The sequence below is a fragment of the Lepisma saccharinum genome, chromosome 3 (assembly GCF_977018435.1).
Source record: "Lepisma saccharinum chromosome 3, izLepSacc3.1, whole genome shotgun sequence".
In the NCBI taxonomy this organism is placed as follows: domain Eukaryota; kingdom Metazoa; phylum Arthropoda; class Insecta; order Zygentoma; family Lepismatidae; genus Lepisma; species Lepisma saccharinum.
In genome coordinates this window covers 37986259-38013270 of record NC_139231.1, presented here as the reverse complement: position 1 = coordinate 38013270, position 27012 = coordinate 37986259, and the positions used below count along the sequence as shown (strand labels likewise).

At 37.6% G+C, this 27012-nt stretch overlaps 1 protein-coding gene across 8 annotated transcripts in view; it reads right to left on the bottom strand.

The window, feature by feature from the left end:
• Positions 1-27012, bottom strand: part of LOC145984983 (uncharacterized) — a 382735-nt gene that overhangs the window by 24100 nt on the left and 331623 nt on the right. For all 8 annotated transcript variants that reach the window (XM_083118457.1, XM_083118455.1, XM_083118456.1 and 5 more), the window contains 2 exons: positions 23461-23627; positions 1865-1968 (listed from right to left, as the gene is read on the bottom strand). In XM_083118457.1, coding sequence (XP_082974583.1) covers positions 1865-1968; positions 23461-23627 — 271 coding nt within the window. The remainder of the gene's footprint in view (positions 1-1864; positions 1969-23460; positions 23628-27012) is intronic.

The window sequence follows — 27012 nt, the reverse complement described above, 5'->3', positions numbered from 1 at the left end:
TTATTAACTTTTACACAATCGTTCAAAGGGTCTCCCCGATGGCGCAGTGGTAGCATCGTCACCTTGTAATCAAGGGATTCCATGTTCGATACCAGGTGGAGGCACATAGCGGTTCGGATTCCACTTTAAACTGTAGGTCCGGTCCCGATTAGCCTTACTGTGCATAAAGTAGACTTGAAACACCAAATCAACAAGAATCGTTCAAAAAAGGCTTTAAAAGTTAGTGGTAAATTTTACTCACACAGTTTATATTCTTTGACCTCTCACAAAGAAAACTAAGTTTTTTTTAAGATGTAGATTCATTTATTCTTTGGATTAAATTGTAGCATATAAAAATATAACTTGGTTCCTCTATTTATTTATTTATCGAACTCAACAGGTACATACCTAATTACAGAGCCCATGTGAAGGATACATAGTGAATACAATTACATATATTTCTGTAATATATATATATATATATATATATACACACACACACACCCACTTAAAATACATTAAAATTATTTCCTATATATATATATATATATATATACACACACACTTGATCACATATTATTTCATTAGGAAATTATGTGTTTAAGCTTAGGTTATTGTGTTAATAGTGGCTTTACTGAGGTCCCTTAGGTTCATAGAAAAGATGTCAATGGTGTTATTCTTGATTAGCAATTTATTGTAACTGGTGCACATTCTCCACAATGGAGATTTCTTTTTAATTTCCGATCTAGCCTTCTTTATAAGAAAAACTTCGTTCTTGAGTCTAGTTTCGACGACGGGATTCGAACATTTATCTGGCAGAGTAGATGTTCAGCATCTACCTCGTTATTTAACAACTTCCACAAGAATACTATTTCCTGTAACGTTCTTCTATGGCACAGCTTTGTAAACCGACTTTCATATATTAGGTTGTCGTAGTGTTCAAATGTGGGGTAAACTTTCTGAAATTTGTATTTTAAAAATCTTAGAAATCGTGATTGGACTCTTTCAATTGCTTCACTGTACTTTGCTGTGTCTGTATTCCATATAACAGATGCATATTCGAGTTTTGGTCTTACATACGAATAATACAAAACTTTTAGTGTCTCTATAGTCTTGAAATCCCTCCCCATTCTAAGAATGAACCCAAGGCTCTTGAACGCTTCACTAATTATTTGTTCTACGTGTTTATTAAAAGTAAGATTTGAATCAAAAATAACCCCTAAATCCTTGACTAAAAAATTTCTTGCTAGAGTATGGTTGTATATTTGATACTGAAATTCAACTGGGTTTTTCTTTCGAGTATATGATACAAAATGGCATTTATTGATATTTAGTGTTAAATCATTGTTTATTGTCCACGTTTCTAAATTTGTAATATCATTTTGAAGTTGAACACTATCATCTTGTTTGCTTATTTTCCTGTAGAATTTCAGGTCATCTGCGAAAAGCAATTTGTGTGAATTTTCAAATGAATCAGGCAAATCGTTAATAAGTAACATGAAAAGAAGTGGCCCAAGGTTAGACCCCTGGGGTACTCCAGAGGTGACTCTTATCTTTGAAGATGTGTGGCCTTTATACGTCACGTACTGAAACTCTTTTTGATGTAATGTAGTTTATACTGTGGATATAACTTTATCTCTAAAAAAAAGTTTCTAATGCACCTGCAATCAATTTAGAATCAAGGAACAAATCAAATTAGGAGATAATCATTTAAGCACATGCAAAGGCTACAAATTCCAGAAAAAACGGGCCAACAGATTACAAACATAACAAAGTTAATATAAATTATGTGTTTCTCATAAAAAATTATAATTAAACATTGCCAGTAGGAAATTCACATTATTGTGTAGTAAAGTTATACAAATCAATAATATATAATACTAACCTTTGTAACGTAACCAAAAACATTGGAATAAAATGCAAAGTAATTTTTGGTGATATAAAGATGTCCCTGAAGAAGAATGTCACCAACAAGGGCACATGAATAATCTGCAAAGAAAAGAAATATTTATGTTAATTTATAATAATTATAATAACACTGTTTCTTTTTCTAGTTTTATATTTATTAAATTGATCCTATATATGAGTCCTTTCTGGCATGGAGTTTACATTTGGTTTTATTGCATTTTGACCCTGATTAGTTGTAACTTTGGAGGGAGGGGAGGGACGAATGCGGTTTCCTCTATGGTTAGATGACAGAATAAGAACAAGATATCATGCACGTGCTTTCTGGGAATCGAATTAAGAGCCTTTGGAAAATTATATGGTTAATCGAACACTCACCGTGTTTGGACACCGACGTGATTGTCATAAAAGTGAATACAAGGATAAATGTATATCATTTTCCAGGACTTGGGTTCACAAGATCCTAGGTTCATATCAAGAACTCGCAGCAATTTTGTCTAAACAGCAGGCGCGGCTCGTGCATTATTTACCCGGGGGTTCACTGAAGTCATGTGACATATATTCAGTTTCCGCAAAATAAACTTCCTTCGCCTAACAAAAGGATGGGGGGCGGGCTTAAAAGATTTGTCCAGAATTTTTTTTATATGGGAGTATAAGGTTTTGTATTAGGGGTGTGCGAATAAATTTAGGGCTGAAACTACAATAAATTGTGCCTTTATGAAAAAAGTTGAGTTTTGTTGGAATGGACGTCCTCAAGTAGGGGCAAGTAATATATTTTTTCCTCAGGAGGAGCAAAAAACACTCCTTCAGTCTGAAGTTACTGCAACGCTTTTATAATAATTACCAAAAATTACTGTGACTGAAATTAAATTATATGCGTGTAATATATAATTTTTGGTTTACATTCAATTTCCATGGGGGGCTGCCCCCTTTTCCCCTTCCGGACGTCCATGCCGACTAATCAGAACTGGTCCTACATTTATTAAAGGGAAATGGCAACTAATGGCATGTGCATACTAGAAATCGAACCTGAGACCCTTTCATTGATACAAGATAGCTTTGTTCAAATTTGGGGCTGGTCGACCAGCACACGCTTTTTTTCAGTGGACAAGGAAGTTCGTTTACGTTCATTACGTGCATTTCTATCGGTCATTTCTTACCTGCGCGGACTGCAACGCCTACACTGCATCATGTGACATAACCTAGGTAAAGTCCATCCCTCGCTTCACTCGCAGCATCACTTAATACTTTCCAACAAGTATCCAAGCACTTCAAAAACTAACAAACTTGAGACGATTGACACCGCGCGACAGCGAGTCACGTCTTCGCGCCATTCTTTCTCTTTCGCGAACCCGAAGTGTTTCCACCTTTAAGGAAAAACCTCTGAATGCATGCACGAACTATTTTGGTAATGTATCTCCTTTATTTTAATTCATCGCATCTAATTCCAGCTTTTATTTGTTTCCACTCATCCATCTCTGCCACAATTTTGCATTTATTCCAAGAAGTTCAGTACAAAAATGATACAAAGAGAATATTGAATATGTAATGTGTGCGCTTCAAACTTGAACCGCACACAGCAACACTGGAAGGGAGGAAGCAGCGAGATCGGAGCCTTGTCCCGCGCCTTCTGCGAGAGAACGAACTGCGCATGACCGTTGGGTTGAACATAGGTTCTGCAAATCTCATCTTCCATGTATTTTGTCCTATACCCTCCTCGAGCTTCTGCTCCCGCACGAAGCTTTCACAATGGCAAGAGCTGTCCTGTGGGGGTTCAACTGAGGGTCTGTATCAGGGTGGCCGAATCGCGGTTTCTTCTTCTCAGCAAAAGAGTTCACCGTATTACGGGCACAAATACATGACTTATTGTGTAGAATTTTTAGCGAAATAATGTGAAAATGTAAAGACATTGTTTATTGTTCATTCTCGAGGTGATTATCGTATATTACTGGGGGTTCACTGATCCTGTGCGCTATAGGGCCAACCGCGCCTGGTAAACAGACAAATGTTATCGAACGAATCTTAACAAATAAACACAGTTTTATTTTAATCCTTCAATGAAGTTCGTTTGTACGATTAATTGAGTGTGTGGTAATGCAAGAATAAGTAACTACTACTTTCATTTGCAACAATACGCTTTCTCAATGAACTTCATTGATAATATCCGCTGAGAAAAAACGTGAATAATTAAAATAAATTAAAAAGACCAGACGTCCTTGGTACTATGGGTCAGCACCTCAGTGGCCTTGGAGGACGTGAAATTTTTCCAGGCGTTGTCAGCTTTAAGAAACCAGTTCTCAAATCAACAATGTGTTATCTTGTTGCAAATGGGATAGTTAAATCTTCGATGGCCAAGGTCAAGAAGCATAGCCGTTAAACGGACGCTGGTTCGTACAAGAGAAACAAGGGAAGACATGGGAAGGGTAAAATTAAGACTACTATCAATTTCATAACTATTAACCCCTGACTTCACGCTTCGATTTTCATGAAACTGAGCGCAGGTAATGTAGAGTCCCAGGCAATAAAAATGGGAAACCTTGATCCTGAAATTCCCGCTTTCATGCAAGATGATGTGTGTGTTGCCTAACTATACGGCGATGAGTCGGGACCTCCGAGATGAGTATACTTTGGCGAAATACACGTACAATATTTGAATGAGCGAGTTGTTCTAAAGAGAGTTCCTGTAAATGTATTTATTTCACAGTAAGAATAATAATTATTATCGCAAATTAAACATAGTTATGTCCTGATCAGTTACAAGTAAATGTATGCGTTTATATGTAATACAACATTTAATTACACGTTAGTAAAACGGCGCGAAATACATTTAAGACTTTGTGTATGGTAATATTAATTACACAGATGCCGAACTTGTAACTACTAATTAAAGGGCTCCGGTGTAAAACATGGTAAGTGACAAAATGCAGGTTTCGAGATATTGAAAGTTGATGTTTAAAAAAAAATCTGATTTACAAATTAAAATAAATTTCTAAATTATTTTCAGAAAATATGATTCACTTGTACGTTTACTATCATACAAATATGATATTTCATCCTAATTATCTTTTTCGGTGGTGCTACATACGATTTGTTTGAGGGTTGCTCAATGAATTGTTGTAGTTACCATGCTTTACATGCAACGATATTATCAAAATGAGTGATCAGATATCGCTTTATTCAAAATAACTTGTGATGTCAGTTCAATAATAATATTTCGACATTAGACTTTTTATAGCAACCATAACAATTTGTAAAAATGAAAGCATTTAATAATAATAATTTTATTCAATAAACAAAAATCTGAGCTACTTGTTGTAACAAGTTTTTGCTTTCCTATGTCTATGACTGAAATGAACACCATTACGAAAGCAGATTTCATCGTTTTATTACGTTAGTATTTAAAAAAAAATAAGTTCTGAATGTTTGTGATTAAAAATAACTTCCTTATATCTATATGGAGATCAATATTCGTAAAAAAAATGTTGATATATGAGCGGTTTTTCAGCTTCACAAGCCTCTCTTGATACAAAAGCTGTGTTACACAGACTATCCAAACTGCATACAATGGAAATATTAGATTTTTGTGATTCAATAAGCAATTTATAAATAAAATAAGGACGGCCTCTTTTTTTCGAAAAATTGAAAATCTAAAAATTATTTTTTTAAAATGAAAAGTGGAAGTACGGAAAATTTTTCGAAAAATGATTATTGTTTTCGAAAAAAGAAATCGTTTTCGATTTTTTTTCTTCGAAAAACCGAAAAACAAAAAATTTCATTTTCGAAAATCTAAAAACATTTTTGTTCGAAAAGGCCATCCCTAGTTTAAATCTCTATCTTCAAGATAACAATTACCGGCCCCCGTGGCGGAGTGGTTAGGAAATGGCGCTACGACGCCAGATGTCCCCGGTTCGAATCCCGGCCTGGATATGGATCTTTTTTTGAGTGCTTATTCATCAATTTCATCATATCATCACTCATCCCCATCTTTGCAAATAACCCAAAAGTGACACAAGACGCGAAGTAAAATAAAGCAAATCAATGAAGACGCAATTATGACCTTGTAACTTTCTGTTGAATTTTTCTTTAACTTGACATGTTTGTAAAGAATGATTTCAAATGTACACAGGGCTTAAGTTTTTAATAGTTTCCACTGATATTTAGCTCTTATAGATTAAAATAGTTATAATTTCGAACCAAGACGACGACATATTTGCAATATCAACAATAAAATAATTTGCTTTCATCAAAGTCACACATATCATAAATACGAAAGTTAATTAAATTACAAATACGTTATTAGGTCCATATTATATAACTTTATTATATTAATATAACTTTTAAAATGCACATTACAGATTTATGAAAGAAATATTTTATAAAAACTAAACTGTTCCAAATAATTGACATGATTCAGATCAAATTACATATTCCTCAAGTGTAATACATTTTGACGTTGCTTGTAAGGCATGGTATCTTAAAGCAGCCTTAAATGCGAATACCCAATTAAAAATCAAACGACTTTCTATGTGACTACAGTTATTTATATCTAGTAGAAGAAAAGTACATATGCGCTTCTCTACTATATAGCAGTTCACATCCAGGTACAAGAGTAAAATTTAATTCGAAACTGCCATAATGAGCACTGCTGCATGTAAACAATGGTATCTACGGTAGATACCACGTTTTACATGAAATAGAATGTACGTGGCCATGCACAGTTTTAATCGCATTTTTGATTGGCAACCTCTTCATTCTCCTCTTAGTCGGTGGTACATATTCCTGGTCATTATGGGAATCATATACACTTTCTAACTCGTTCTCATCGTTGCTGTAGCCTCAATACTCGCGAACTTTCTGAGACACGTTGCAATTCAGTAACAGTCGTTTCGACGCCATCTTTGCTACTTACCATACTTTACATGAAACAACTGGTAGATACCATAACTTCCAACACGTCTAGCTCTGTCATCTGTTGACGAAACGAAACACTTAGAGTCAGTGGCGTAGCACAGTTATATGCGGTCACCCCGCAAATAAAATATCGCCCCCCCCCCCCTCAGTGAAAAAAATTGTCGAGAGTACTATAATGTATATACCATGGAATATGTGCAAAAAGTAGCTACTCCCTCCCCCCTCCACCAACGTACACACAACTATAAGGTTGGATAGTTGAAGTATTTGTCACCTAATAATCTGAATAGGGGCGTAAAAGAAATTAGCTTTTGCCCCAAATACCCGGCGTTCAGTTTTAGTTATCGACTAATGTATCAGTGTGGTAGCTTTTCAATGCAGTGGCGCAGACAGGATCCTTTCTTGGAGTCTGAGAAGCGAATAAGGGAGCTTCATGTGGCCAAATATGTAGCGCATGATATTTTGTATTTTTCGCTTCACATTTGTTAAAAAGACAGATAGGTTAAATGTGTACATATACAGATATTTTTTTTTAAAAAATAATGTTTTGGGGAATTGTTCAAAGGATAGTAGACACTCCTCTTTGGACTTCGAAGTGGGTGGGGCTTTAGTCCCCGTGGTTGCGCTAGTTCAAGTTTTGGGTGTTGAACTAGACCTCTAGATTGTCGGTGTTGATCCAAGGTCCGTTGGAATCTAGATAAAAATTCTCTTGGACTCCCAAGTCTTGAGAGAAAGGTAATTGGGCGCCGATGGGAATGTGTTAATTGAAAATGCGTCACTCAATGAAAAGACGAGCGGAAGGACTTAAGTCCAAAAAGATTGTTGTAACGGAAGTTTAATGTTAAGGGACCTCGATATTATTTATCATAATGTTAAATGCAATTTTCGATATACCACTGAACATATATTTTTTAGACTTTCATATTAAACAACGTCTTTTTAAATAGATCATTACTGGGATGCAGGGAGGTTGTTGCTATACCCTCCCCCCTATTTAAGAAAATTTTCATAAAGCATTCCTTCAGCTAGGATAATTTGCATAAGCATCCCCCACCTACTGCAGTATGTTGATCCAAAAAACTATTCTCTCTCCTATCCCCAATCTCGATCAAGCATACTCTCAGCTAAAAAAAAATACACTTCGAGGACTGTAGATCGTTACAAAATCATATCAAACTGGAAAAGAAGAACTGATTAGACAGAAAATTTCAATGCAAAAGTAAAATGAACTTCACAAAATAGCAGCGGGGGCGGCTGCTACGCCACTGCTTCGAGTACGATTAGACTCCATTTACGATGCACATTGTAACTCCAAAATGTCACTTACCATGTTTTACACCCGACCCCTTCAATTATATTATTTTATTTAATACGAAAAATGTTGATAGATATTCATATATCCGTATTATTGCTCATAAGTTGTCTGAAATTGTGTAGTTCAAAGTTCAAAAGTCACGTCTTAAACATCTAATTTACTATCTAGCCACAGTAGAGGTAAAAAGGTAAAGTGCTCCCCTGTGCTTAGCACCACGCCATGAAGGCGTATAGGGGGTGTGGGGGTAACGCCCCACACTTTCTTGATCCGGTCATGAGTGGGGGTGATGTGATCAGCATCACGCCCCTGACCGCCTTTACCCCCCAGGGTTTCCCCCAGGTACCCATGTTATTCGACGCTGGGTGGGCGCCGGGGCCGCTTCCATCGTTAGAAAAGTTTCCGGATTTGAACCGGCCGGGGATCGAACCCGGGACCTTGAGCATGGTGGTCAGACGCGTTACCGACTGAGCCACCGCGGCCACTACTCCACAGTAGAGGAGTATTCACTTACTTCTTCAAGCTATGTTCCGGATTACAAAAAATTACTATCTTGATGATATACGTACATCACGTGAAAGAATTATAATGTTCGTACATCAATGGAATTTTACGACTACGTTCAATTCTAATAACCTATTTCACAAACACGTTGTGGATAATTTTGTACCTTTGTACTCAGTAATGGATGTTATATTTTCTCTTTGTCGATTATTTCTGTCAAAGAGAGGAAGAAATCTTTATGATTATTGCGATGTAGTTAGCGAACTGCAAAAAAAAGTATACTTGTGTTACCAGCTTTTAAGGTATAATTGGAAATGTAGAACGAAAATCTGTAGACAAGTTGCTAAAGTGAAAATTTACTAGTTTATAAAGAATCTGAATAACGATTCGTTTCGTACACTTGCACAGTCAGTCATTGTGATTTCATGTAACCTATTTGCTGTATTTAAATTTATACTCTGTATAAAAGTAGGAAAGCGAGATTTTATCTCAACCTGTTCTAAATATCCCAAGTACAAGGTGAAAATAAATATGAACTTATATGTCAGCATGGTACGATTTCAATACATGTCCAGGTACAGTTACAAGCAAATTGTCCTTGTTAGGGATGAATGAAATACACGCTGATATTCCTAAAACTTACGCCGTATCCTGAAAAACAACTTCTCTTGATTTTTACCATATCTAGCTTGTCTACCGAAAAGGGATATAATTATAAGGATTTTAGAATACGAATTTCTTCTAACAATATTCTCATGATAGATCATGAGGTTTATTGTGTTCTCCTGCTTTTTGCTTTGGACTTCTTAATTAAAGTAAGTAGCTTGCATTAATATTTCCATTTTCGTAAATCCATTTTCAAAGGCTTTAATTACTGTTAGATCATTTAAGGTTAGTGTTCTTAGCATCCAGGTATTTCGAATAGGTTAGGCTAGTACGTTTGCTGCATTAGTATGTGTACACTTTCTCTCTTTGCTTGATGTAAAATTTTTAATACGAAAAATGATTTCTTCAACCAAACCAGTCAAAAGTGTGCAGCCAAATATTAAAAATGTAGTCAAGTTACACACCGGACTTCAGTTTCCAAAGTTGGAAAGTTTATTTAATACCAAATTCCAATCTTACAAGCTCTTTCCTCAACCTAACTTTTACAAAATCATCTTGCATGCATAAGTTGAAGCGCAAGTGTTTATTCCACAGCAATTCAATAGCAATTATATATTAACGATGATAATTCTTTACGAATTTAGAGTGTCAATGTAATATCAAATTTCATCTCTATCGTATTTTTTGCCCTTGGCAATTTGAAAAATAAAGGTGCATTATGCAGAACGGTAAAGATTGGATTTTACTTTTATCAACATTATTCACGTATTTTGTAATGCCGTATAACATTTGAAATGTTCTTGATGTGAAAGCAACGTTCTGAATGAATACGAAAGGACGATTCAGTCAGAAAAATAAATATTATACTCTTATAATGCACTTTGTTAAATGCTATAAATTGACTATAGTTGACTAGTCCTGTGACGTCACGGAAGCTGGTGTGAGACCCGTATATAAGTATCTCGGAGGCCCCGGATGAGAGCATTTTAATAACAAATTTTCAATGAGAGAAATAGGAAACACACAATGTCTTTCAGAGAAGCGAGTATGTGAGGATGTAGGCGTCCCATTTTCATTTCCGGTGACTACATGTATTATACATTGTTGTAATAGTTATCTAAATGTTTTTCATGCTGATGTACGACGATTCCAATTTTCTCCGCTACAAAACAATAATCAAGTAAGTGGATATCAATTTGGTACTTCTGAAGAAGTCTGATGCAATGGGATCCATGAGTATTACCGTGCAAATTGTCCATCACCATGTTCGTGCGCTTTATTTGACCCAATAAGAGCTTCAAAAATTAAAAGAAATCTGAAAACAAGCTGTTGACAACTTCTGCACCAGCATACATAAAAATCCATCGCTTAAAAACACACAGGATGTAAGAGAAAAATGAATGAAAATAGTCATGGACAATTTGCAGGATAATACTCATGGATCCCACTGTACAGAACATTTAGTTCAGGTAAAATTTTCAAATATGATACCAAAGTATCGAACGAAACCGAGAGTCTCGAACACTAAGTCTCGGTCTCGCGTCGATGTCATTCCTATTCATCATCATCGTCGCGATTAACCAAAATGGTAGAAAAGCGACGTAAAATAGCCAACAATGGAAAAAAAGAATCATCAGTCAGCATAAAAATAAACGCGATTGCACCCATGGTGAGCGAACCCCAAGAGGGAAAGTCGTTAATTCGCCACTGCTATGCTGCTAAATATACAAAAGTTATGCAGGAATATGATTGGGTTTGAGAAAGTTATACTCTCTGACCTACTGCAAAGTCACTGACATTACCATAAAATAGTACTCCGGGGACGGAAGAAATTTCCTGGTAATGATTTCGTGCAACATGACTGCTGTACACGACCAGGTGAAAGAGAGAGCGGTCACATACTACAAAACGACACTTTTCTGCTCAGTTGAGTCGAGTTGTTTCTACTTCCTGTTCCGGGTGAGAGGAGAGGACTAATGATACGTGCCGTGAATATAGGCTACTCTGCTAATCTTAAAGGGTTTTAGCACCTACTGGTCAGTCAAGGCCAGGATTTTTATGACCTAAGAATCATAAAAATGTGTAAAACAAAATTCACAGGACAGCTAACGAAAATATTAATTCCTAATTAATAAATTAGATTTTCTCACATAGCTTATTGCATGAGTTAACTATTTTTTAAACTATTATAACCGAGTGAAAGTCAAAAAAATTGAAGCTACATGCCTATTTCCCTTATCCCAAAAAAGTGATGGCCCATTATCCATGGCCGTATAAGTAGATAGACAAAAAAAATAGCAACTATCATTAGCCCAAAGATATAGACATTCTATGGTAATCATTACTATGCAGATTACAGTTAAGTAATTAGTAGATATTTTCCTAAACATTCTGAATTTGTTTCACTCACGTTAATTCCGTTGTCCCCCAAAATACTATTTTAAAATTCAATTAGTACATAATCTGTTTTCCTTTCATTTTCAAATATGCAAGTTGCTAATATTTATGCACTCATTCCCGAAAAATAATAAGTTAATTATTGTACAGGTACATTTCACATATATCGCGTAACAGTTTACCTAACCGATAATAATTTATTAAAACATTAGATATTTACAAGACAACAAATGGTAGAACAGACAATACTACAATGAAATGAATATGTTTACATTATGAAAAAAGAACTGGAGATGAATAAAACATGTCCAGGTAAAATTTAAATTGTTTTAAGTTAGACATATTGAAACCAATGTCCAATTGAAGATGGTGAGGGTTGGGGGAGAGGGCAGCGACCCTTTCTGAATCTTCTATCCTAGGCTATCGAGAAAAGAAAACTCCTCCATTCTCTTATTTATGTATTATTATGTCTATTATCCACCCCATTTTTTCAGTATTAGAATAAGTTTAGCTACTCCGACATTGTGTGTGTGTGTGTGTGTGTGTGAAATTGTGAAAGAAAATTCTGAAGTTTCTCCTGGTACTAAGTTTTGCTTACAGATATTGGCTTGGTCGTGCTTTTTTTGAGGGAGGAGGGGGTGTTTCTGTTTCATTCACAAGTCTGTTGGCTATAATTATACAAACGGTATTGATGCAAAGTTTATCATAAGAACTACTGGAATATCATGAGACTTATATTTCTTTTGTTACGACAAAGGATTATTTGATGAATAGATTCTCTCGGGCTATCGACCCAGTGAGTTGTGGAAAATATTCCAAGCTTTCGAGAGCTAACGTCACTCTCATCTTCAGAAAATGAATGACGTGACCAGGTGAGTTGTGGAAAATATTCCAAGCTTTCGAGAGCTAACGTCACCCTCATCTTCAGGAAGAAGATGCTCGAAAGCTTGGAATATTTTCCACAACTCACCTGGTCGATAGCCCGAGAGAATCTATTCATCATTCGTCGCCAGGAAAGCTTCAAGTCTTACTTAAAGGATTATTTAATTCTCACTATGAAAAAAGTTCCGGAAAAAAATGGACTGGTGAGTGTACTCAAATTTTACACTTGGTTGATATTGTTATTGCAATGAAATTGTTTTAATGTACTTTCATTCGGTAATTCATAATTCTTTAAAATGTGAAGAAATACAGTTCGGAAGCTTCTCCCTCAACATTATCTGGAATTTGAACCCTAAAATCTCTCTTGAAATAAGATGAAAACAGGCATCAAGAAATAAACCAAAGACGCATTTTATTTTGGAAATGATTGGAATAAGCTCCCTTTCTCACTCAAGTTTCCATATTCACAAAGTTCACTCAGCACAATAAGATCTGGAAGTAGTAGTTTAGTCACCTTTCGCTCCATAGAAAAAGAGCAGGTTTTAAAATGAATAATCTCGTCGACGTTTTAACAACACAAAGTTCTTTCTTTTCTTTGTCACAAAGTTCTTTACATACTTCTTCACAATGAATGAAGTTAGTCTGAAAGGAACTTCTGAACAACTTTTAATTTGTTTCGTAAGCTATTTATCAGATCAAAGAAGCACAATGGAATTTCCTATTTACGACACTCTCATACCTTGTAATACCTTTTATAATTTCTAGTTCACAAGAAATTTTATTAAAGATTCAAATTCAGCGAATTGTATGAAACTTCTTATTCCCAATGAAAAAAGTTGTAAGGAAATTTCTCTGTCAGTCAGTCATAGAATTTACTGCGTCTCTGTGTGTAATTTCTTGCTTTGGAGATTTACAATTCTAAACTGATGTTTTATTTGCCATAATAGTCTTTAAACATTTTATTCACATTCGGTTTCCTAATGCAGTGAAGTATATGTCAATGTGTACATAACTATAATGTTCAAGGTTATTTCTAGCATCCAATCACTCAACAGCGCGAGCACACTTGTGTTATTGGCTACTGCTGTCATGTGCAGGAAAACATCCACAAATCGAGAATCACGTCTACTTCCGTCAAAATTCAATGTTTCAATAGTTCAGCCGGGTTTGGTTTTCCGTCATGCCGAAAGGGAAATTAAACGACATAGTTTGTGGTTCACGTTAAAAATACCACCCAGGCATTTGAACATCGGAAGACTAGGTTTAACCACATTATAATAATTTCCACCTTTGGTTACTTTCAACATTTTCAAATGTCAACTTAAGCCCTTAAGGAGGAATTTTAGAACATCGCCTGGGCTACAATTTGGTAATAATAACTTTAAAATGTAGTGAGGAAGAGGCTCTAAGGGATATAAATCGCCAATATTTTTATACCGCTACCTCCATAAATTGGCAGTTTTGGAAAAAAATTAAAGTACCTGGATACATTATAGGTATTACATTTAGGCGAAATCGGTCAAGTGTTTCATGATGGTGGACGAAATACAAATATTCTGTAAGCATTAATCTAATGGAATTCCAGAGCTTTGTAGAGTTAAAACATTATAGCAATTTTTGGGACTTTGGAGGACTGGTCTGGTATTGTATTTGAGACCCTGTTGAACAGATTGTTCATGCACGGTGTGACCAGTTTAAGGAAAATAACCATCAAATATTCTTAATACCCAATAAATTATTCCAATTTTAAGTTAGATTCGCTTCTACTAAAAACATGCACACATTTCAACGCTAAATTTTCAGAAACATCTGCAATTTAACATGCTGGTGAATAAAATAGCCATCTGATTTAAAAATAAAATGCAAATATCCATACCTTCACTCTACTTCAGCACATGTGTAGAAGAACGTTAACTGAGGAAACACAAGAAAGAGCAAATGCAGTTTTGAATCAGAAGGTGTGCTTGCCAGAGCAACTTTCTTATCACAGCTAATGCACGTACCCTTCAAAACTTATAGAGCATGCAATACGCGAGACGATGAATGCAAGTGTGTTCTTTAATTAAGATAAATCTTTTAAGATCGTTACTTTCTAGTTGTGAAAGTTCCTAACTAAAATTTTCATGTTCAATGTATAGCTAACGTGTTGAAGCATTAAGCAATTGTGATTTGCATCCTGCTGAATAAGTCTTCTTTTACTGCTATGATAATTCAGTTTGCAGAAAGGCGCTCGGACATCTTGCTCGTGCTTTGTAGTCTAGGAAGCTGGTATGTCTTTGGCTTGAATTTAACCTATTTAGATGGGAGTCTTGTATGCTCTGACGTCTATGGATAAAGAATCCAGTTTCGTGCAGTCCTACCTAAGCCAACTTAGAGAGTACAAAACTCGCAAAGAAGCCATGTTATAAACCTTGCATATATAAACAGGTTCCAACGAAGTTCAAGGCTGGGTGTCGCATGCCAGAAGAAAGTTTCATTTTCCACAAGGCATATATTTTTTCATACGCGTCTGTCGTTTATAGTTTTGGGATAACCGTTGCAAAAATCAACCTATTTGCACGCGATACCATCACGTTATTGTGACGTAACTGAGATTTGACAATCCAGTCTATATTGAGGAGGAATGCATAATGGAACTGTTCGTCTTGCTTTGTTCGTGCAATCTGCCGTTTCCTGACATCCTGAAGTGCTATTTTGAAGGACGGCATGACGGGAAGTTTAAAGAAAACTTTTATCAGAAATTTCTCAGGAATAAATCATTGAATGTTTCACAGATGGACTGGAATTATAAAAACAAGTTCATCGATTCATCTCCCACTCTTCTTTAGCCAGTTTTAATAAAATCTCCAATTTGCACCACTACAATTTATTCACTAATGATTTACTCAGGTTTTCAGATAGATCTGTACTGGTAATTTCCTCTCCAGTCATCCATACACTTCGTACTCTGCGTGTTATAGAACCTGTACGTTAGAATACAGCTCACTGATTTTATTTTAGGAAAGAGTCAGTATATCTCAGTTGCCATTTCTGGTGAGTGAGGTGGAGTAGAATTAATGTATTTCGTTAAAATAAAATTATTTATACCTAGGTAGTTGCATTTTAAGCAGAGGAATGATAGTGTAGCAAATTAATGGTTAGACCCTACTTAATTCAGTTATATCTGATGTAATCCATTTCGGGCTATTTTCTGAATGACAATTTCAACAAAAGGTTAACCATAGCAGACATTAAATGAAAGAATGAAACATGGAGAATCGATTGATTGATTGATTTGCTTCATTTTACTTCGCCTTTTGTGTCATTTTTGACTAATGAAACACGAAGAATCAAGAATCCAATTCTGGTGAATAAACCCCATTCATTAAACCAGGATAAAAAAACATCCATATTGAAATATTTGTTTCGAAGGAACTATTGCTGAACTAATTCCTAACGTTTCACATTGAGCACTAAAACATTCATAGTTTCGTCTTCAGTAACGCTCACATACGACCGCGAGGGGCTTTAATTCACGCTCAGATTCAGTAAGTTCTTTCCTTCCGACGTAACCACCACCTTTCCATCAATCGTGTAACACTCGTTATTGCCGAATGGCTATGTTACATCTAAGATTCGTGTTGCTTGTGTATGCACTATACCTATATTGCATTAGGCAAGTTCACACAAGACACTAATCAGCTCAAACAATAACCGCTAGATAGCACAGGTAATGGTTTTGTTTATTTAGTGGATAGGCTTGTTATGTGTGTGTGTGTGTGTGTGTGTGTGTGTGTGTGTGTGTGTGTGTGTGTGTGTGTGTGTGTGTGTGTGTGTATACAGAGGCTGACTGTAACGAAAATACACGTGATAAAAGATACATCGCATCCAAGACTGGGGCCCATACCTGATTACATGGTCCTTGAAAGCGTGGTGAATACTAGACCTCGGATTTTAGGATTTTTACCTATTTTTTCCTTTAAAGGTATATAAGAAATAATAAGTTATGTCAGCGTTTCGTTAAAATACGCAACAACTGATGAAGTTTTATAGTGCCTAAAAAACCTATTTTGCTTGTTAGAACCTATTTTAGGTTTATGTGCTAAATCAAGCCTATTTTGGTTTTCATATATTTTTAAAGTTTTACAGGATTTTTGTGTCACACAGACGGACGCATTTGCTTTATTTGGTAACGAAAAATTCAATGACGAATGTGTTTGAAACATACACTCTGTCGATTTCCCTTTCTCCAAGTCCATCGTGATTTTTCAAAGCTCTAAACAAAGCAAAATGTCTGGTGCCACTGTCACCTGTACAATCCAAAGTGGTCTGATCTGTGTGGTCTTGCTCACTTTCACGTCACTTCGGTGCTTTGTGGCATTCACGCCTTGCAAACTAACATTTCAGCATTGAAGTTTGCACCACTTACTATGTTTATGTTGAAAGATTATTTTCAGCATATAAGATGATCCTCACAGACAAAATTCCGGAATTTGACTGTGGATAACATGAAAAATTATTGTTGCCTAACTATGAGGTGAAGAGTGGATTTTAATAGCAAATTTCCAATGGTAAGTTCTGCCATCGCCGTACGGTTAGGCAACACACATAACGTTATGCAAGATAGTGCGTATTTCAGGATATAGGTGTCCCATTTTCATTGCCGGTGACTAAACCTAATAGGCATTTTTTCAGGAATTTTGAACTATTATAAGTTTTTTTAACCTACTTCAGGATTTTTCGAGCCTAACAAGATTTTTATGACCAATTTTAGTATATTTTTAGAACCTATTTTAGGGTATTCGAACCTATTTTAGGATTTTTAGAGCCTATTTTAGGAACCTAAAGCACACTTTTTAGAACCTAAAAATCCGAGGTCTAGTCATTACACGAAGATGGTTTCGCAGCGGAATCAATACAGGAGTTACATATGTTTGAAAAAGAGCCCTCTTTATGAGCAGAAACTAGTTGGTACTGGTTTACTTAGCATCCGACAGAATGTATGCCATCACAATTTGATTATGAAGCTATTAACACGTACTTTCATTGTTTCCGTAGTTTATACGTTGTCACATATCTCTGCGAAACAACAAAGTTTCATGTAAAGTTGAAGTTAATATGCCTAGGCATGCCTTTTGTTAAAATAATAACGGTAAAAAGCGAAAACTATGGTCAAGATTAATACATAAAAAATAACTACTTACTGATTGCTATACTTTAGAAGTCATCTCTCTTACGAATGACGGCGAAGCTGTTTTCACTTCAACATCTTCAATTCGGTAACTTTTCTTTGACTATTGATATTAATTTCATTAATAACCTTCTTTATACGGATTACATTCTTATGAATCTTTAAACGTCACTACGAGGGATGCTTTGATTGATTGATTTGGTTTATTTTACTTCGCTAATCTCGAAATCGCGAAGATAACATGCTGAAATTGATCAAGGGACACTCTCAAAGGACACCCATGCCCGGATCAGGATTCCAACCAGCGACCCCTGGCGTCGAAGCGCGATGTGCGTTGGTAGGAATGTGAAGGTGTAATTGTTCTCGGGGTTTGCGATTTGCACGTCAACAAACAATTGATCTGACCTGGCGAGAAGCACTCTCGTAACATTTCTCGCACTCGGTTGAATATGATTTTTCATTGTCTGGTGAGATTAGTGTTTTTCGCATAGTCGAAAGTGAGTTGTAAGTGTAACGTTTCGTTCAGAAACACTAAATCTCAAATACAAGATACTAATATTGGCACACCTAGATCCTAAAATACGCACTTTCCTCCATGATACCTAACTCTAAGAAGATGGCAGAACTTGCTTTCGAAAGATTCCTATTGAAGTTCGCCCATCGCCGTATAGTTAGGCAACACATAACATACCGGACGAAAGAGTATTTCAGGATCTACGTGCCTATTTTTTATTGCAGATGGCTGTACTGGATTCTAATTTTTACAATGAATAGCCAGCCATAGGCGGAGACACATTTATGTACACTTTGAGCAATATTACCGAACCTTCCCGTCATGGGGGCCAACAGAGAATTCCTCTGGAATAAGGAAAAATCTTTATTTATTCCTCATGTCTGTTTGTAACTCTCTTATATTTCTCTTTTCTTACATTAACTTTATACATTTCTCATTTATTTTTTCTCTTTTCTATTTTTATTTCTAGCTATGCACCTGATCCAAATGCACACTTTTCGGAAACAGTGTCGTTCTTGTTTCTGCACTACGTGTCTCTAAAAAACGCTCCGGCGTATAAAGCCCAAATCGTCAAGTGCACTTGGCCAAGGACATAAATTTGCACGGGTCAAAATCAGTTGCCCTTGTACATTTCTCAGCGGACCTTACCTGCGCTATATTCCCTAGGGAACATTCTCAAGTAATATCTTCAGGCCATAGTAACTTCTACGTTCCATTTTCATTTTCTTCCACGTTTACCATTAATTGGTAACCATACTAACAAATCCTGTGACATCAAAGCTGAATTTCTACGTCAGCGAAATGTGAATAAAATACAAACACCCAAACCTTCCATGGTTGAAAGAACACACACTTTCAAGATGTGTAGGAACGAACAAGTTTGGAAGCGAACGATTTTATGCTAGCTCGACCTTGTTCTGCATTGTGAACAGTAACAATTAAAGGAAGCAATTAGTAGCTTTTCCTCGTCATTATAGCCTCATTCAAACAATAAAAATAAGCACACTGTACAATACACAACATGTTCCAAGTTTTGAGAAATGCTCGCTCAAGCTTAACAAGTTTTGGAAACATTTGAAGTCTCGCATTTTTAAACACCGTATGAGCTTGTAAAACTGATAATGACGAACAGATAATCTTACGACGACATACCAATTCGTGTCTGTTCAGTTTCAGAACTTCCTTATGTAACACAACGCAATTACTTCTATAAACGTGGATAAAAGAAGAACTCAAAATCGAAACGAAAATTTGAGCTTTCAATCAGATCCAAGAATGCTCAATGTTATTAAATGTGTATTAAGTTTTAAAATGCTTTGTTAGATTCTGTCTTAAAAATCTAAATTATTCAAGTACGAGAACTTGGAACTAAAATTTACTTCTTCGTTGTCTACAAAACGATGCTGATTTTTCATTATGTTCATATATCTTTAATAAACAGTGTGACGGTTCTCAAGATGGGTATTGGTAACGCAGTCGCCTTGTAATCAAGGAGTTCCAAGTCCGATCCCGGTGGAGGCTCATAGTCGTTTTGATCCTGTTTTAATATGTAGGTCCAGTCCTGATTAGCCTATCTGTGCATAAAGTAGACTTAAGCTTTGAATTTTGCCTTTAAACAGCGTGAGGCAGCAGAAATCTGATTTGAATGCAAATATGATTATTATGAGGAGCAATGATGGTCTGGCATGCGAGAGGAATGGTTTCGATTCCCGTGATGTGCATTCTCAGCCAGAAATCCTCATATATGGGTGACCTTGGGAGAGGGGGGGTAAAGGCATCCGTGGCGTGGTACTGATCACACCACCTGCACTATGGCAAGATCGAGTACGTGTGGAGTCTTCCCTCCACACAGTTTTTTCTTATTTTACCTTGCTTTTCTGTCACAATTTCCTAATCACAATGATGAGAATGAAATGGGCGAAACTGATGAAGTGACGATACCCATGCTAAGGACAGGACTCTAACCCGGAACTTTCGGTGGGGAGATCCAAGGTAGACACACCGAGGCTGCAGAAACGGTGCCAGGTTAAGATTGTGTGATATACCAAGGAATAATATAGTGGAGAGGTCGTGAAATGATCGTGCAGATGTCTTACAGACTGTCTGTGCCTGTTCTGACACGCGATGCCCTATGCTCTAGGAAGACAGGGGAAAGACATCTGATGGCGGTGTGACATTTCAAGTCGCGGCCGACATTAAATATTTATGAGAGGAAAAGTACCGCGTAACATCATGAAGGCATAAGTTTCGGATTGAAATTGCAAATAGGGAACGGGCTGCATTTAGTCAAGTGACGGAAAAGTCACATCTCGTACAGGGTGTCTCAAAAGATGCCTCCAAAACCTGCGTTCTATGCCATGTTGGAATTGTAGTGAGAGATAAATATCGTCCAATTTTCTTTTCGGTTTACAAGGTAAGATTCTTGTGGCGTGAAACTTAGTTTTCCTAATTTCTTAAACGTTCATAGCAAATCTACCAAGAACACGCGGGATCTGTAATTCAGTTTTTAAAAATGTTATTCTGATCCTTAAGCGCCTCCCGGATGGCGCAGTGGTAACGTGGTCGCCTTGTTATCAAGGGGTCCAGGGGTTCGATACCCGGTGGAGGCACATAGTGGTTCGGATTCCACTTTAAACTGTAGGTCCAGTCCCGATTAGTCTTACTGTGCATAAAGTGGACTTAAACACCAAATCAATCTAATCCTTAAGCAGTTGATTTAAAGTAATGACGGAAGAGTAGCTGTCAGGATACAAGGTTTGTATTCTGTGGATGCTAAAGGCAATAAGTTTGTTTAAAAAAAATCAATCATGTTACGAGTATTGAGCAACTCGCTTGCGTTTGTGGACGCCAGAGACTGGACCTACAGTTTAAAGTGGGATCCGAACCACTATGTACCTCCACCGGGTATCGAACCCGGGACTTCAGTCCCCTTAGAATTCGAAGAGAACGACACATGAGCGTGTTCAGGTTCTAAACCAGGGCGAGGCGGAAGTCAGGTTAAATAAGTTTTATATGCCCCACCACACTAGTTCAAACAGCATAATGACTAAAGTTACGTTGAAATTAAGTACATCATCTTGTTTCTTGCGAAAGTCTAACCAATTTTGACATGCCACACGGCTACCTTCCATTTAAGAAAATGAAGTTGGGTCTAGCATGGTTAACTTTAAACTAAAAGCCATGTTGGTAATCTTGTTTCTTGCGAAAGTCTAACCAATTTTGACATGCCACACGGCTACCTTCCATTTAAGAAAATGAAGTTGGGTCTAGCATGGTTAACTTTAAACTAACCGCCATGTTGGTAACACACCTTAATAAGAATTCCTTTTTTCCTGCATCATGCATCACGAATGTTTGATTCGTGTTTCCCCATCCGTATTTGTTTCAAACGGGTGTTTCAACACTTATGGACCACCCTGTATTGCAACTCGGGGCATATACTCTGAACGAACAAAATATTTCAGCACATGATATTGATGTTTGAAATACACTAAACAAAGTTGAAGAATTTCACATTTCAAACTTTATACTATTTATTTGAGTATTACTTAACCTCACGGAGAAAACACAATTTATTGATTAGAAATTTACACTGTCGTTAGTCCATATATTTAGTATGTTTTAGTGTACATTTACGGAAATTTTGCATATTTTCATGTTTTTTTTAGGTCATAAAAATCAGATTTATTTAGCGATGAGATTACGGCGAATACATTATTCTGGATTCCTACATTCTGAACGCAATGACGCGACTGCAGTTGAAAAGATTCGTCACGTTACGGCATGGCAATGCACGTCGCAACACTCTCCGAGGCGTCCCCTTTAAAGCAGTTCATCCCTCGCATCTTAACTGCTCTGTGGGTTGCGGGACGCTCCGGGGACCAGACAGAGAACGTGAGGAGAAGGGTAGATGGGGGCGCTGCGATCGACCAGACATCCACTTCGAAGGAGGATCCGACCTCGCTTCGTGCGGTAAGCCTGGGCGATGGACTCGAGAAGAGGAGAACATGGAAAGCCAATTTGTTCTTTACATCTAACCAATTTTCACACGAGGAAGGTATTTTATGAGTTGTTACAGATATTTATCGTTCGTGTTACTTCTCGTGAATTGGAATTGTTGAAAGCTTTTGTTTAAATCTAAAACTGATATCTTCGTTACTTAATTTACTTTGCTTGTTTGAACGGCTAGAGCGAATGTAAATTATTTGACGACGCTGTTAAGTATATCTTCGTGCAAATCATTCCCCCTACGCTCATTTTCCCCTGTATGGAGTCAGTTTCTACAAACTTTCAGCCCGCTTCTCCCAACCTGGAGTCCTTTTCTCCCAACCTGCAGCCCGCTTCTCTCAACCTGGAGTCCTTTTCTCCCCATTTGCAGCCCGCTTCTCCCAACCTGGAGTCCTTTTCTCCCAACCCTGCAGCCAGTTTCTCCCAACATGTAGCCAGTTTTTCTCAACCTGGAGTCCTCTTCTCCCAACCTGGAGCTTATTCATCCACCTTGGGAGCCCATTTATCCCAGCTTGGGATACTTACCACAAAATTAGTGGGCATTTCCTCCAAACCTATTTCCACAGCTTGTAGCCCATTTCCCTTATTTTGCTGCATATTTCTTGCCATTTGGTGCAAATATTTTCCAACTTGGAACCAATTTCCCTCAACTTTGTGTTCATTTTCAACATTACCCTAACGTGGAACTTATTATTTCATCCCTTCAACTTAGCGCTCGTTTTGAGGTATTCTACAAAAGTTAAAACTTCGTGAACAGTTAAACAATACGAGCTGGAAAATGGTCATGTAAACATATGAGAACAAACTAAATTTGCAAGAACAACAAGTACACGCCAGTGCATGATTTGGGAATTCAGATTTTAATACTAACCAACTATAAAGCAAAATAATCTGCAATGCTCTGGAATTCGTCAGTAGGTGACTGGAGCAGCAAGTATCGTCATTCTAAATGTTAGTGACAATGGTTCTGCATAAAGCAATGTTAATTGGATATTATCCATTGTCTAGTGCACCTCTTCTCTCTCTCTCGAAACGTGGAGTCAGAATAAGTATAGATTAAAGCACTAGACAATGGATAATGTCAAACATTGCAGGCTAAGAATCGTCACGTGATCTCCAAGCACTCTCATTGGTCTGGAATCACCTGGCAGAGGTTCACGACCTATCCCAGTGCTTGGATGACACCTGATTCAGCAAACGACAAGCCCTGCCACCTGCGGACGGATTCAAGAACTTCTCTACAGAGTCAAGACCTTGTTGAATGGTACTTACAGTTGAGAACTCTCTCCTCAGCTGCAACCTGCTTGAAATGGCGGTGGAATTTCTTCTGTCTTGCCTTACTGGAACCCGGAGTCACCACGAGGTCAGGCTCTTTGGAGGACCGAACCGAGGCCTGTGTCATCACCGGGGTACTGCTGCTCAGTTGCTTCAACACTTGCCTGGGGAGGAAGGAGAGAAATACGTCAAACTCAGACACGTCTTGCACGCTACATGATCGACAACTCAGGACAAGATGGAAACATCCAAGTTAAAAAGTCTAGGTGCAAAATCTCCAATGAAAAATAAGCCCGATCGGTGGTCAATTTTAAATCTCGCCACCAAGTTCCCGGGTTCGAGTCCCTGGGAAGGTGTGAGTGTTGTTTGTGACTGTTCCTTCATCAATTCCATCTAATTATAACCACTCATCCTCATCGCCGTGATGGCCTAAAAGTGGCAGAAAATCGAGGCCAATTAAAAACTACAAACACACTAGAAAATGTCTAATCTTGCACAAGTTTAAAACAACTGAGGATATACCACCGGCTACCGCGTAGCCAAGTGGTTAGCGCTCTCGCCTTTGGTGCGAGCGGTCCCGGGTGCTATTCCCGGTGGTGGCCCGAAAATTTCGATGTTGACTCAATTTCGTGAGGAGACTTGGGAAGCTGCATGAAAAGAAATAGTGATTTCCGGTCACGAAAGTCAGAAGACAGTAAAGATGGTATCCGATGCGCTGACCACGCTCTGGCAGGCCCTGGGCCCTTCGAGGGCTGTTGCAACACGGAGTTTACTTTAGTTTAGGAAATACCACCTCAGTGAGGTTCTTTCAATACGATTACTATAAAATAAATACTTCAAATCTGGAATTAAAGCATGCTGTAGCAATTGTATTTTCTTTGGGTTATTTTAGTCTCCTTTTTTCTTGGCATAATCATAACGCTGAGGATAAATGATGAAGAGGGGAACAAAACGATACATCTTCGACTTTACCAAGGTTCGAACCAAGCCCTTGCTTTCGTAGTTCGTTACGCTGACCACATCATCACGGAGGCGGGCCCTAGTGAGAAGTATCAAAAGCAATGTTATTGTCTTGTTTGTGTATGTTAAGATCCCACGGTATAACTACACAAGGTTTCCATCCAAGGAATTGTAGAAGTGTGGAGTTTGTGCTCATAGCACTTGTGAGGAGACACACGGTTAAAAGCGACAACAAAACTCCATCCTAAGCAACATCTCTCTCCCACGCATCAACCGCGCCATGTGTAATTTCCAAAGATTCATTACTGTAGGCGTAAAGTCCATTACCCCGAGATGTATTGCCGGATTTAACATAAATGCAATATCAAACCAGTGTTTCAAAGTGTCTATATGCTATGAAAATTCCATCTCAGGCACTCCATTGTGTTACCCTTTGGGCTCCACCCCTCCTCAGTCACGCACAATTATCTCAAAGTTTTTATCAACAAACTGCAGCCTAATTGCTGCCCAAAACACTATTTCGAATTTCTTTTCTAAATATCCGTAAATGTAGTCAAGACAGTGGTTTGAAATTGAATTTGTAGAGCCTGCAACACAGTAAAAACTGATTCGTCTGCCATCTTAAAGTGAATTCACCGATGTCGACAAATGTTTTGCCAGATCACCGACGTGCTATAGGAATTTTAATTCGAAGGCTCTACATTTACGCCAGTTATCGCTGTCACAAAATTTGTGCTCATTTCCCCTCCATATCTCAAAGGCTTTATTACCAAATTGCAGTGCACGTAATTCCCTACATCTCCTACGAGTTTGGTTCCATAAGCTTCAAAAATGTAGTCCCAGAGAGTTTTGAAATTATCAAATATACGTGTTCTCCACCTCTTGATAACTACATATCATATGGCACGGGAATCAGATTCCATTACGAGGGTGACGCCAGGGTAATTTTCTTCAGAAAATACTCTTAAATATCACCCTCGAAAGTAATTTCTGAACAACCTTAACCATTCGAAGAACTCACCTCAACCGCTTTCGCATGATGGCAACCCGACGCTCAGTACCACCTTTTGGAAAACTTTCCAGCCTCGTTTAACTGTCGAAATATCCTGGAAGGGAGTTCGCAAAGGGCCTACCTCTCAGAACACAACGAACAATCTAAGTCAAAATGCTCGGTCTCCCACACTTTGTCTTCTGGCAAATCTATTTATGAATGCTGCACGTTCACATTCATGACAATTTGGTATTGATGTATGCGAGATTTAGGTAGACGATTTTCGACTTAGCAACAGTTAGTACAAACATATCGTCCATTTCAATAACCAAAAAATGGGAATTTTTAAGCTCTTTGGTTATGTAAGGATGAAATTTTACTAACCCCTGCCTCAAAATTGCTATCTTTAACTAAGTACTTAAAAAGTCCATATTTTTTCCTAAAAAACATCTCTATACGGTAAGTTCGGTGACTGAAATATTTTTCCGGCGTACAGTACAGCACTTAAGTCCAGATGGAAGCAAAATGAAACAAAACGTGAACATTTTCGCAAAAATTTCCAACCCTGGTGGAAGAGGTCACTCCGACTTGACACGACAACTCAGAATCGTGGACATGTCTCGTCCAGAAATTTAGATTTCGTATGATCAGAATCTGATCCCACATGTCGAGAGTTCATTCACCGGTCACGACACGAATCTTCAATTCGTGCACATTCGATCGAGGAAAACCTGATGCGAGGTTTTATTTTCTGTATGCGTTGAAGGACTATCTATACACTCACTTAGCCTACGAACGGTACAAACCAGAAATACGTCACCGAGTGAGCCTATTGCAAAAGGGCCATTCCAGGATAGACTGGGAAAACGTACACGTGCTGTCTGGGCTTCCGTGACGTATATCCGGGTACTATCATTCTTACTATTACAGCTGGTGTAGAAAAATGAAACAGGAACATGAACAAAGTCAATAACAATCTGTCTTTTCTGAAAAATAACTACTAGACCACTAATAGGTCTTTGAGCATGTATGAGCTTTAGTGGAATGGGTTTCCTTATAAGATCACCCTGCTTTCTGCCGGCTCGAAGTTCCCAGGTTCAAATCCCGGTGTGGGTGTTCATTGTGAGTGTCCCTTCATAAATTTCAGCGAATCATCATCGATCCTCGTCGCGATTAGCCAAAAATGACAAACGCGAAGATCGATAACAAATACAAATAAATACATTCTATTGTCTATCTTTCTTCCTCTATTTATGTCACTTTCGTCTTGTTTCTCTCTCTCTCCCTCTCTCTCACTCACTATTTCTTCTACTTCTCTACCTAACTCCTTATCTTTCTTCGTTTCTCTTTTTTATTCCTTCCTTTCTTTCTATTTTTCTCTATCTCGCTCACTGCTTCATATGCTTCTTTATCTCCTATCACATTTCTCTCTTTCTCTTCTTATTCTCTCTTTTTCTCTACATTTTCTGTTTCTTCCCTCCTCTCATTGGTCTGTGCGTGGCTTTTGCTCTAGTACACTCGCCTAACATAGTACTGCCATAATTCGCTTCTTTATACAGTCCAAAGTGCCATTCGAACGGCATTACTCGATTGTTTAT